We start from the raw sequence: 13,010 nt of genomic DNA on the forward strand, positions 1-13,010 counted from the left end.
AGCGCTGGAAGATCCCCGAACTGGCAGCCCTCTTGCACGAAGCTGGGCTCGGTTGTGTTCAGAGCGCACCTGACGTTTTTTGATCCAAGCTCATTGAGCTGGACGAGGGCTCCGCACAAAACCGGCCCAAAGCCGGCACCTCAGTTTATCACCTCACTTTTTCTGCTGAAAACGACAGCCCTAAAATTGCCGTGAAGTATATTCAATGAGAGATCGTTCAGGGTTTGTTCCCTGGACTCGAGAAACCATTTCTTTAAAGCCCAACGAAAGGGGGGAGCGGGCGCTGTAACGAGATGGGCTCGGGACGAGGTGGCACCCGGGCTGCTGGGAGTTCCTCGGGGCTGCTGTGTCCCCCGACTCCGGGTTGGGCAGGGGCCGGCCCAGGGGAGGCTGCGAACGCACCGACCCGTCAGGGCACCGCGCCGTTGTCTTTAGCCGAGTGCTTTGCTCGGAAGCCGGTTTGCTTTCTTCGCTCCGCAGCGTGTTCTGTCCCGTGCAGGGAGAAGTACGCTTCCCTCGAGCACGATTGTGCTTCAGATAAGGTTCGGATGCCGCTTAATTCCGAACGTTCCCTGGGTATCAGTCGGCAGCAAGCCTTCCTCGGGCACTCGGCCCAGAGCCGGGGGGTCTGGACGTGCTATAAATCTCAGCCGCAAAGCAGTTCCTGGCATAGGAAACCTCAGAAAAGCGCCCAACACAGCGCCCCGACGGCGGGGGCAGGGGGCGCTGGGGAACACCCCAGTGCGCTCCGGGTGCCATCCCCAACCATATGGTGATTGATGTCTGTATGATATATAAATATACAAGTGAGGCAGAATACCCCGCTGAATTTCTTTTATAAATACATTGTGTCGTTGTAGGGATGCCGGTATTATGTATTAGGATGCGATCAGTGCACACACGTACAGAGACAAACACTGTTGCTGACTCGGCTGCTTTCTGCTGTATCGGTATAAGGGAGATGCAGGGCTGGCGCGTGTGCGTGAACCGGGTGAAACGAATCCCAGCTGCCGGCTGGATGTGGGCAGGTGCCCTTTGTCAGACAGCCGTTCGGCCCCTGCAGCGGGGCTACCCCGGGGTGTCAGAGCTCTAGGAGTCGTTCGCGGCTGTGGAACTGAGCAGCACGAGGGAGATGGGAACGTGAACGCAAAGTGCCTCGAAGTGACGCTCCCTAATGTCGGCATCTCGCCTTGCTCACTGTGTCCGTCATTTATAAAAAACCCGCACTGGGCTGGTGAGTGCGGGATACCGGGTTTTAAGCTGCCTAAGTGAGGAATTGCGATGTTCGAACGAGTTAAAGGCAATGCTGCCTTCTTACTTTCGTTTCAGTGAGAATCCGTCCGGTGCTGGTTTATGGGACCAAAGAGAGTGCCCTTATCCAAATACATCTTCGGTCAACACTTGAAAGGGTACGGCTAATTCTTAACGAGCCGCGTTCCAAGTACGCCTACAACACAGTCCTGTGGTGCCACGGGCTACGTAGGCGCGCTTGGAAAAGCTCTGTTCGTTCAAACTATGTCGTATCATTGCCATTTCAGTGGCCGTGGGGCCATAAGCGGCACTGCCCCATTATCACCGTGCGAATGGCCGGGCCTGGCCACCCCCGTCCCAATGGGCGGAGCGGCCGGGTCCAGCCCCAGCGTGGCTCAGGTACCGGCGGGAGCTCCGGGGCCGCCCCGTGGAATCGCCGGCAGCACCCCGCGCCGCGCCCGCCCCCGCGGCCCCATTGGCCGCGCCGCTGCTCAAATAGAGACGGGCAGGAGCCGGCGGCCGCCAGCGGGCAGCGAGCGGCGCGCCCGTCTGTTTGCAGCCGTCGGGGCTTGAGTGCCCCGCGATGAGCAGCCCCGATGCGGGCTACGCCAGCAGCGAGGAGCAGGCGCAGGGCCGGGGCGCGCTGCCCGCCATGATGCCGGCCCTGGGCCCGTGCCCCTGGGCGGAGGCGCTGAGCCCGCCGGGCGAGGCCAAGGCGAAGGGCGAGGCGGGCACGACGGGCGGGCGCGGCAAGGGCGAGGCGCGGATCCGGCGGCCCATGAACGCCTTCATGGTGTGGGCGAAGGACGAGCGCAAGCGGCTGGCGCAGCAGAACCCGGACCTGCACAACGCCGAGCTCAGCAAGATGCTGGGTGAGCGCCGGGGCCGAGGGCCGGGGGGAGGGCGCGGGGCCGGGGCCGGGCTTCGGGCGGCCGCGGTGACGGTGCTGTGCGCGCAGGTAAATCGTGGAAGGCGCTGTCGCTGGCGGAGAAGCGGCCGTTCGTGGAGGAGGCGGAGCGGCTGCGGGTGCAGCACATGCAGGACCACCCCAACTACAAGTACCGGCCGCGGCGGCGGAAGCAGGTGAAGCGCCTGAAGCGGGCGGAGAGCGGCTTCCCGCAGCACGGCGCGGCCGAGGCGGCGCCGCCGGCGTTGGGCCCCGACGGCGGCGGCGTCGGGACGTGCGCCGAGAGCCTGGCGCTGCCCTACGCGGAGCGCGGCTACGCGGCGGGGCCGGGGCGCTACCGGGACTGCCCGCCGCTGGGCGCCGCCTTCGACGGCTTCGGGCTGCCCACGCCGGACCCGTCCCCGCTGGACGCGGCGCACGGCGATGCGCCGTTCTTCGCTCCGGGGCCGCCCGACGAGTGCGCGCCGGGGCCCTACGGCGGCTACGGCCCCGCGGCTGCGGCGGGAGACTTCTCTGCGGTGGGAGCGGGCGGGAGCCCCGCGGGGGCGGCGCTGCGGCGGCACCTTCAGCACCAGCACCCGCACCAGCATCCGCACCCCGCTGCCGACGAGCTGGGGCCGGGCGGCCCGCTGCAGGGGCTGCTGGGCTGCCCGGCGCCGCCGCACTACTACGGGCAGCTGTGCCCGGGCCGCGGCCCGCCCGCTCCCGTGCCCGTGGCGCTGGGCGCGCAGCCGTCCCCGCCGCCCGAGGCCGCGGCGTGCCGGGAGCCGCTGGAGCACTTGCAGCAGGAGGAGCTGCTGGGCGAGGTGGACCGCAGCGAGTTCGAGCAGTACCTGCGCTTCGCCTGCAAGGCCGAGCTGGGGCCGCCCTTCGCGGGCCACGACGTGGCCGGGCTGGCGTCGCCCGAGGCCGCGGGGCCGCTCTCCGCCGTGGTGTCGGACGCCAGCAACGCCGTCTACTACTGCGGCTACGCCGACGGCTGAGGGCTGCGGCGGTGCCGGGACGCCTCGCTCCTATTTATGTAATTTATTCGGATGCTGAGGACTGCCGGGACCGGGGCTCGCTCGGAGTTCAGAGGGTGCCGCGGTCGCGCCGCGCTCCGTTCGATGCCGGGATCGCCGTCCCCGTCTCATCGCGGGGTGCAGTGTTCGTGCCGTGGAGCCCCGACGTGGCACAGAGCAGGGATGTCATTCTCGGCCGAGATCTTGGCGGAGATCGGGATGGTTTTGTAACGTTGTACAGAGTTCGGGTTTTTATATGTTGGTCGTGTACAGAGTATTTTTGCACTTTTCCAAATAAAGTGACAATAATAAAACCTCCCCTCGCTGTCTCCTGGCAGAGATGCGATCGCGCTCTGCAAACTGCCACCGCCGCTCTTTGCACTGCTGCTGTGGGTGCCCCCGCGGTGAGGATACGCCTCCAGTACAGGGTGCTGGTGGTCCCTGCCGTCCCTCTGCTCCAGGTGTACGCATAGCGTTTCATGTTCAGACTTTGTCTCCTCCCCCGCTCCTGAAGTGATGTTCTGACTATTTATTTGGTGTGTTTCTGAAATGGCTGCGACCGATCTGACCGCATTTAAACCCACGATGGCAGGGAGGTGGCTCCGCGGGGTTGCTGCTGCTCCTCCGCAGCGGCACAATACGAGGAGCGTTCACAAACCCTCACTTTTAATTTCCCTAAAGTAATTCCTGTAACAGAATGATCTTGACTATAGAGAGAATTAACTTTGCCACAGGCAAATAGGCACGGCCAGGTACAAGCTGGCCACCATCGCTGAGCCTCCCGAGGCGCAGTCCTGCTGGCAGTATGCAACGTCATTTACACTCGTGAATCACCGGTCACAGTGCGTTACACCTGCCAGAGGATCTCCCCTCCTCTACCCACCCGTTCCGGCTGCAGAGCTCCGTCCCAGCGCTGCGCTCCCGACGGCCCAACGGGCGCTCCTTCGAGGCTCCCACAGGCGCACGGCAGAAGCGGCGCTCAGCACACGAATGCGGGGCGGCCCTCCGTCACCTCTCTGCAGGTCCGTGCGTACCCTGCACGCAGAGCAGTGTCCAGATGGTGCCCGGGATATAAACAATGCTTGGGCAGTAGCTGAGTGCCACTTTCCTCACACAGTTTTAACCTACGGGCTTTGATTAAATTCATAGAATTTATTTTAATTCATAAAATCATAGAATCTTTGAGTTGGAAGGGACCCTTAAAGGTCATCTAGTTAACTCCCCTACAATAAACAGGGACATCTGCAGCTACATCAGGTTGCTCAGAGTCCCGTCCAGCCTGACCTTGATTGTCTCCAAAGATGGAGCATCCACCATTTCTCTGGGCAACCTGTGCCAGTGCCTCACCACCTTTATCATAAAACACCTTCTTACTTATATTCAGTCTAAATCTCCCCTCTTTCCATTTGAAACCGTTTCCCTTTGCCCTGCCACCACAGACCCTGCTAAAGAGTCTGTCTCCTTCTTTCTTATAGCTCCCCTTTAGATACTGAAAGGTCGCTATCAGCTGTCCCTGAAACCTCTTCTTCAGGCTGAACAGCCCCAGCTCTTTCAACCTGTCTTCATAGGGGAAATATTCCATCCCTTGGATCGATTGTGTGGCCCTCCTCTGGACGCCCTCCAACAGGTCCATGTCTCTCCTGTACCGAGGACTCCACATGCGGACGCAGTGCACTCTGTGAGTCCTCACCAGTGCAGAGCAGAGGGGCAGGATCACTTCCCTTGCCCTGCTGGCCGTGCTGCTTTGGATGCAGACCAGGATACAGTTGGCTTTCCAGGCTGTGAAGACACACTGCTGGCTCATGTCCAGTTGCCATCCATCACTATCTCCAAATTCACTTTCCCCTTCACCCTATTCATGACTTTTTTGTGGGCAAAAATCATTTCAGTCACTCTAATGCTGTTGGTATGTTTGAGCACCTCCTGGCAGTGATTATCAATACACTGTATTAAATAAACATGGGGATTAGGAAACAGTGCCGAATGCATCCTCTTTAGCTGATCGCCAGCACCCGCAAATGAACCCCGTGTCTCCCTGTAGACGTGGAGACCCCGTCAGCGCCAGGGAGGCCCGCGGGCACCGACAGCAGCCCTCAGGCCCGCTCTGCTTATTTGCCTCAGCTGGGGCTGCGGGAGGGCTGCAGGTGCCGCAGAACCGCGTACCGTCGGAGGACAACTCCGGCCTCTGCTGTCCCTCGCGGGGCCGTGGGAATCCCGCCTGCTCCGCTCTCGGCCCTCCGCTTCCCCTCCTCTCCTCCCGGGGAGGGCAGCGCGGCATTTCGCTGAAGCACCTCACAGAAGAGGGAGAGCGCGGCAGGTCGAGGAAAGTGGGATTTTGCGACGGTTTGCGTCGGACTTTTGGGTTTTTATCAGCCCCCATAGGAAGGCTGTGCCCGCTCTCCCCTGACCCAAAGCAGCTCTCAGCTCAGCCCCACCCCAGCGCGGCTGGCCCGGAAGCCCGAAGGAAGCATCCCTGTTCCCGTGTATCTGTGTCACCCGGTACCAGATATAACCCTCCAGATCAGTGCAGCGCGGCTCGTGGTGTTAGCTTTGAGATGCGCTCAATCAGTGCGAAGCCCGAACGGGCAGAACCACTGATCGGTGCCCCATCGCACATGACATTTCGTGCCTACGCTCGCCACCCGCCGCGGAGTCCCCGACACGGACTGCGGGAGGCGGGATAGGGCCGGAGCGGCCGGGTCCGGCCCCAGCGTGGCTCAGGTACCGGCGGGAGCCCCAAGGCTGCTCCGCGGAATCGCCGGCAGCACCCCGCGCCGCGCCCGCCCCCGCGGCCCCATTGGCCGCGCCGCTGCTCAAATAGAGACGGGCGGGAGCCGGCGGCCGCCAGCGGGCAGCGAGCGGCGCGCCCGTCTGTTTGCAGCCGTCGGGGCTTGACTGCCCCGCGATGAGCAGCCCCGATGCGGGCTACGCCAGCAGCGAGGAGCAGGCGCAGGGCCGGGGCGCGCTGCCCGCCATGATGCCGGCCCTGGGCCCGTGCCCCTGGGCGGAGGCGCTGAGCCCGCCGGGCGAGGCCAAGGCGAAGGGCGAGGCGGGCACGACGGGCGGGCGCGGCAAGGGTGAGGCGCGGATCCGGCGGCCCATGAACGCCTTCATGGTGTGGGCGAAGGACGAGCGCAAGCGGCTGGCGCAGCAGAACCCGGACCTGCACAACGCCGAGCTCAGCAAGATGCTGGGTGAGCGCCGGGGCCGAGGGCCGGGGGGAGGGCGCGGGGCCGGGGCCGGGCTTCGGGCGGCCGCGGTGACGGTGCTGTGCGCGCAGGTAAATCGTGGAAGGCGCTGTCGCTGGCGGAGAAGCGGCCGTTCGTGGAGGAGGCGGAGCGGCTGCGGGTGCAGCACATGCAGGACCACCCCAACTACAAGTACCGGCCGCGGCGGCGGAAGCAGGTGAAGCGCCTGAAGCGGGCGGAGAGCGGCTTCCCGCAGCACGGCGCGGCCGAGGCGGCGCCGCCGGCGTTGGGCCCCGACGGCGGCGGCGTCGGGACGTGCGCCGAGAGCCTGGCGCTGCCCTACGCGGAGCGCGGCTACGCGGCGGGGCCGGGGCGCTACCGGGACTGCCCGCCGTTGGGCGCCGCCTTCGACGGCTTCGGGCTGCCCACGCCGGACCCGTCCCCGCTGGACGCGGCGCACGGCGATGCGCCGTTCTTCGCTCCGGGGCCGCCCGACGAGTGCGCGCCGGGGCCTTACGGCGGCTACGGCCCCGCGGCTGCGGCGGGAGACTTCTCTGCGGTGGGAGCGGGCGGGAGCCCCGCGGGGGCGGCGCTGCGGCGGCACCTTCAGCACCAGCACCCGCACCAGCATCCGCACCCCGCTGCCGACGAGCTGGGGCCGGGCGGCCCGCTGCAGGGGCTGCTGGGCTGCCCGGCGCCGCCGCACTACTACGGGCAGCTGTGCCCGGGCCGCGGCCCGCCCGCTCCCGTGCCCGTGGCGCTGGGCGCGCAGCCGTCCCCGCCGCCCGAGGCCGCGGCGTGCCGGGAGCCGCTGGAGCACTTGCAGCAGGAGGAGCTGCTGGGCGAGGTGGACCGCAGCGAGTTCGAGCAGTACCTGCGCTTCGCCTGCAAGGCCGAGCTGGGGCCGCCCTTCGCGGGCCACGACGTGGCCGGGCTGGCGTCGCCCGAGGCCGCGGGGCCGCTCTCCGCCGTGGTGTCGGACGCCAGCAACGCCGTCTACTACTGCGGCTACGCCGACGGCTGAGGGCTGCGGCGGCGCCGGGACGCCTCGCTCCTATTTATGTAATTTATTGGACTCTTCTCGGGACGTTTTTGCTAAGCCCGTCGGGGTTGGAAGTGCCGTAACCGAACAGCCTTGTTTCCAGCTGATCTTGCACTGACGTGCCTGTGCGGCTACACTTCAGTTGTCATCCCTACCCAAAACTAGCGTCTTCCCTGCTGCATCCGTGCTGTTACTGTCTGCACGGTTTTATTTTTATCTGTGCTCTATTTATATATAGTTTTTTGTACTCCGGGATAATAAATGGCTGTACGGCTCTTTCTGTCATTGTTTGGCCCTGCGGTCTTCTAGGGAGACGCAGCGGCAACAAAAGCTGTCATGTCTTGAGGTGGTGTGAGGGGATTGCCGTTGCCATATGACGCTTCGTTTCCATAACAATTTCACCAAAGACGTCCGTTCTGATGTAGCTGCGTTCTTGCTCCAGCGCTGCGTGGATGGATCTGTGCCGATGTCTCTCCTCGAGTCAGACATTATGTGACCATGCTGAATTGTGATTTTATGTTTGTTTGATTTCCATTTTGTAATTGCCAGCTGGAATTTATGATTGTCATTAAATGCAGTGGGGAATATATCCTGCCCTGAGCTGTCATCTGTGACAGAAGGAACCAGGTAAATTTGAGATGTTGCTTTTAAAGGAACTCATCAAATATAGATACCTGCAGACTCGAAGGTGATTTTGCTTTACACAGCATTTTCTGCTTAAAGCCAACTGTTTGCAGCAACTCATAAATGACATCTGTGCTGTATTTTCACGTGCTCTCACTTTCTATCTCCTATCCCTGAGACAGTGAAGGTTCCGTCTGTTGGGATTCAGACTTCCTCTGGTACGGTGATGGAATGCCCATGTACTCATCTCATTTGCTCTCACCCAACTGTTCGCATCCATTACTCATTGAGGCAGGTGCTGCTTCACTGTTCATCTGTTCTGCCCCTGTGAGGTTTTTTGCCAGTGTTAAGAATGGAGCTACATCCCCATCTCACTATAACTGTACTTATGCAGAAAACATCCCTGATGCTTCTGGTGATGCTTCCTATTAGAAGGTGCTGGCCAGGGCCAACTAGTGTTAACTGATGAGAATGTCAGAGACATTAATTCATAAATCATGCTTGAAAAGTGGTATTAGTGACACCTATAATAAATAATTTTAGCTAGAAGTACTTTATCCTGCACTAGATTCTTAGACTGCTGAATTGTCATTGAACAAATCCAGCCAAGACTCCAATTATGTAATCCATGCTTAGCTTTGTAAAATTTATGGTAACTTTGGTCTATTATAATGGCCATTTGCTGAACACCTGTCACATACAAAAGATCTTCAAAAAAGAATTATTTTCAAATAATAATTGCTGCATACTTGAGCAAAGTGTGTTGTACTTCGGAGAAGTCATTTTATGTAGTTCAGAGGAAATTCTGGTTCTGCACTCCAATGGAGTTGGGTTTTTAGAACTTTTAATTGTGTGACTGTGAAATTGAAAAAGCTCATCTGCAGTTGCTGTAATTATGTAGACCTTTAATTGTAGCAAACACAAAATGTAGTGTCCAGCAGGTCGAGGGAGGTGATCCTCCCCCTCTACTCTGCCCTGGTAAGGCCTCATCTGGAGTACTGTGTCCAGTTCTGGGCTCCCCAGTACAAAAAAGACAGGGATCTCTTGGAAAGAGTCCAGCGGAGGGCCACAAAGATGGTGAAGGGCCTGGAGCATCTCCCCTATGAAGAAAGGCTAAGTGAACTGGGTCTGTTTAGCCTTGAGAAAAGAAGACTGAGAGGGGACCTGATCCAGGTTTATAAATATCTGAGGTGTGGCGGCCATAGTGGTGAGGCCAGTCTCTTTTCAGTGGTATGTGAGACAGGATGAGGGGAAACGGACATCAACTGCAGCATAGGAAGTTTCGCACGAATGTGCGTAAGAACTTCTTCACGGTGAGGGTGACGGAGCACTGGAACAGGCTGCCCAGGGAGGTTGTGGAGTCTCCTTCTCTGGAGATATTCAAGTCTCGCCTGGACGCCTACCTGTGCAACCTGGTGTAGGGAACCTGCTTTGGCAGGGGGGTTGGTCTCGATGATCTCTAGAGTCCCTTCCAACCCCTACAATTCTGTGATTCTGTGAAAGTATCATTAAATCACCTTAACTTTGAGGTGACTGTTCTTCTGCCTCCTTTGACCTTCTGGTGCTGGTTCCTTTTTCATTTGCTGTCTGCCTTTTTCCTAGAACTTTGTTCACCACCTGCATTAATTGAAGCAGAAACTGAGGAATGCCTCATCAAACACAGCATATATCCCATCCTGTTATAAGAGCCTGTGTTTGGCCTGAGACAAGGTGAAGATTAAGAAACAAACATTGTCAGTAGGTTTTTGAGTTAAAAGCTGAGGACAGCTGGGGATGTGGAGTAATTGGCTTGATTACCATTTACATAATGAAGCTGTTACTTCAGCATCTTTGCTTTTGCTATAGTTTCCTTCTACTATGTTCTTTGCCTAGATGATATTCCTTTTGTTGCTTAAATTTGCTTTCTTCCTTTTGTGTAATATCCCTAATTCCTACTGGGTTTGTACATCTTTTTTCCATTCATAGAATCATAGAATTGCTCAGGTTGGAAAATACCTTAAAGATCATCGAGTCCAACCACAACCTACCCATACTCCCTTAACTCTAACAACCCTCCTCTGAATCATGTCCCTGAGCACCACATCCAAATGGTTTTTAAACACATCCAGACATGATGACTCAACCACCTCCCTGGGGAGCCTATTCCAGTGCTTAACAACCCTTTCTGTAGAGAAGTTTTTCCTGATATCCAACCTAAACCTCCCTTGGTGCAATGAGGCCGTTTCCCCTCATCCTGTCACCCATCACCAGTGCGAAGAGACCAGCCCCGCTCTGGCTGCAGTCACCTTTCAGGTATTTGAAGAGAGCAATAAGGTCTCCCCTCAGTCTCCTCTTTCCCAGACTAAACAGCCCCAGTTCCTTCAGTCACTTCTCCAGCATCCAAGATTTTTTCCTTTGTCTGAAATCTGTTCATATGCTGTCCCCTTTCTGTAATTGCTTTACTTTGGTTTTTTTTTTTCCTTTCTTCTTTTTCTTTCAATCTTTTATTCCTTCCTGTTGATAGTTCCCAATCTCTATCTGTATCTCTCCTCCTCAGTGTAATCCTGATTCTGTTTCTGCCCCATCCATGCCCTCCTTCTACTGCATGACATCCTTTCATCTCTTCTCTCACTGTGCTGGGTGGTAGTTTCATCATTATGAGCTTCTTCTCTTGCCTTCCTGCTTCACGTCTCATGCCCCAGTATTCCTCATCACATGTTTTTGTTTTTATAGATTCTGTTCTGGATTTTCACAGAGCACACTGCAAATCACATCTTTGACACTGAGCTGATGCCTACCCTGGACTAAATATTAAATTGTACAGCAAAATGTTTTTACGTTCAATTTAATTTCTTTGAAAGAATAATTTCATTTTCAGAAGTGGATGATGAGTACTCCCGTACTCTTCTATAGCCAGCTGTTTGAGATGGAAAATTTGTGGTCCAAATACATTACTTAGGATATAGACAACTGACATTGTGTTCTTGGAATGGAATCAGCGTCTGTATCGTATTCAGCATCAGCTGAGTATAATACTTGTGCATTGGACTATTACCCAGAGATGGGCACTGGTTTAGGAACTGCAGTGTAATTTAGCTTTTGTACTGCTTCAAGCATAACATGGGTATTTTTCAAAAAATCCTACATAGGGATAATCCAGTATGTCTTGTGTTCACAGGTTATACTGAGCATGCTCTGTTACATGCAGTCTGGTGAAGAGCTTCTCTTGTACATCCTGGGTGCTCAGCTGCTGTGTGTGGCTGGGGCTTGCATCTGCAGAACCAACAGGAATGCTGTGGGAGGCGCAGACCAGAGCATGAGTCCTCCTCTGTACTCCTTGTGGTCCTGCTGCACAGTGAGGGCATGCACCCATGTGTATTGTACGTGCCATTGTCTGGTGGTTCCAACTGTCCCAAGGAACTCAGGTCATCAGAGCACATTTCTGGAGATTATGATTTCTTCTGTCATGATAAAAGAAGGGTCATCCCTTTTTCAAGCCAGCGTATCTTCAGACCAGTCCAGTAAATTGGAAATCTGGATATGGATGCTCTTAAATGCTTTAATCATATATACCGAATAATTTTATTTGATTTTTATTACCTATTTTATTTTATACCTATTTTATTTCATTTTTATAGAGGCCACGTTGCTTTGATTTCTTTACATATTAATGTAGCAAAATTGATATTGTTCCCTTTGCAAACATTCTTTAAACTATTCATTTACCTATTGAAAAGCTTAGCCGTTCTTAAATGAATATGAATATTTAGATAAGGGAAATACATGAAGTGTTTTAGCAACCAGGATGCTAGTGGCTGTATGTTGAATGAGTACTAATCAGAACTGATATATACATTTTAAATCCAGGTACAGTATGAAGTAGATAAACCTAGGCTAGTAGTGGAATAAAGCCAATTTAACTTAGTCAGCATAGTCCTAAGTGATGACTAATTTATTCTTTCTGTCAGGTAAATTATGAATAAGATCCAGTATGAAATACTCCAGTGATTTAAATATATACTTAGTTAAATGAGTGCATGGTTGTGTAGAGACGGGATTTCTCTGGGATGTTTTACTGCCCATGGAAGGCTTTCTGTCTGAAAAACAATTAGTACATTGTAACACTGATTTTTTTTTGAGGTTAAGTGCAGTTTTAAGGTGTCTGCCTTACACATAATGAAAGCATTAATGCATTTTTACTCTGTGTGTCATTTCCATTGTGCCACAACTCTTAGAATATTGGCTAAGGCTGAAAATAATAATAAAAAAAAGAAACTGAACCACACAAAGGTTATGCCATATCACCTGACAAAAATGAAACAGATCACTCATGAGCAATCATGGTCAATCACTGACAAATGACAATCATGATAAATCACTGACAAATGGAAACAATATTCATTAAAATCAAATTTCATCATGTAGCTGTTTAAAGTAGGATTTTACCGTGTTTTGTGTATTTAATAAGTGACGATTCCGAGAAAATAAATTTCCATCTTTTTCCTTATCTGAGAGAGAGCTTGTTTCATGGGGTATTCTACAGAGTTATCAGGGGAATATAGTTATTGTTCGCACTGAGGGTGGCAGCTCCATTTACGCCGCAGAGAATATATTTAGATACCAGCAATATTGGGTTCCTTCCAAGGCATTGTGGAGTTACTCTGCAGTGTCTGACTTACTTTAAAGCTTCTTGTTACAGTTTAGGAGCAGAATTTATCCTGTACACATCCTGTTTAAAACAAAATTTTCTTCCCTGTTCAGCAGAGATAAAGAATATTAAAATGTGTTTTTATGGGTAAAAATTGTGTCCAAATTAACTGGAAGGGTGAACCCATAACTGTGAATTCATAAAACCATAGAACATCCATAGTTGCAATATCTCCATAAGGATCACCAAGTCCAACTCCTGACTCCGCACAACTACCCAAAATCAAACCCTATGTGTGAGAATACTGCCAAAATGCTCATTGAACTCCAGCAGCTCGGGGCCATACCCACTGCACTGGGCAGCCTGTTCC

The 13,010-nt window shown here is 54.9% G+C and overlaps 2 protein-coding genes across 3 annotated transcripts; both read left to right on the forward strand.

Moving 5' to 3' along the window:
* Nucleotides 1-1,726: 1,726 nt before the first annotated feature.
* LOC146544721 (transcription factor Sox-17-alpha-like) lies at nucleotides 1,727-3,291 on the forward strand. The gene is made up of 2 exons (XM_085221104.1): nucleotides 1,727-2,123; nucleotides 2,210-3,291. Exons 1-2 carry the CDS (start codon nucleotides 1,835-1,837, stop codon nucleotides 3,139-3,141), a joined length of 1,221 nt encoding a protein of 406 aa, XP_085077230.1. The 5' UTR covers nucleotides 1,727-1,834; the 3' UTR covers nucleotides 3,142-3,291.
* A 2,675-nt stretch (nucleotides 3,292-5,966) lies between these two features.
* On the forward strand, nucleotides 5,967-12,499 carry LOC146544722 (transcription factor Sox-17-alpha-like). 2 transcript variants are annotated; one of them, XR_014882505.1, is made up of 3 exons: nucleotides 5,967-6,353; nucleotides 6,440-8,016; nucleotides 11,171-12,499. XR_014882505.1 is itself a non-coding variant. In XM_085221105.1 (2 exons), exons 1-2 carry the CDS (start codon nucleotides 6,065-6,067, stop codon nucleotides 7,369-7,371), a joined length of 1,221 nt encoding a protein of 406 aa, XP_085077231.1. In that variant the 5' UTR covers nucleotides 5,967-6,064; the 3' UTR covers nucleotides 7,372-12,499. The 2 variants fall into 2 exon arrangements, 1 of the variants encoding a protein (XP_085077231.1); XM_085221105.1 differs by having other exon boundaries at nucleotides 6,440-12,499.
* The last annotated feature ends 511 nt before the right edge of the window (nucleotides 12,500-13,010 follow it).

This window comes from Meleagris gallopavo, chromosome 3 (assembly GCF_905368555.1).
Source record: "Meleagris gallopavo chromosome 3, MGAL_WU_HG_1.1, whole genome shotgun sequence".
Classification (NCBI taxonomy): Eukaryota; Metazoa; Chordata; class Aves; order Galliformes; family Phasianidae; genus Meleagris; species Meleagris gallopavo.

Bases quoted from the DNA above. Each gene is read 5' to 3' on its own strand.
- LOC146544721 (XM_085221104.1), top strand. From the start codon at position 1,835: ATGAGCAGCCCCGATGCGGGCTACGCCAGCAGCGAGGAGCAGGCGCAG. The intron at 2,124-2,209 runs GTGAGCGCCGGG...CTGTGCGCGCAG, and splicing joins CGAGCTCAGCAAGATGCTGG to GTAAATCGTGGAAGGCGCTG.
- LOC146544722 (XM_085221105.1), top strand. From the start codon at position 6,065: ATGAGCAGCCCCGATGCGGGCTACGCCAGCAGCGAGGAGCAGGCGCAG. The intron at 6,354-6,439 runs GTGAGCGCCGGG...CTGTGCGCGCAG, and splicing joins CGAGCTCAGCAAGATGCTGG to GTAAATCGTGGAAGGCGCTG.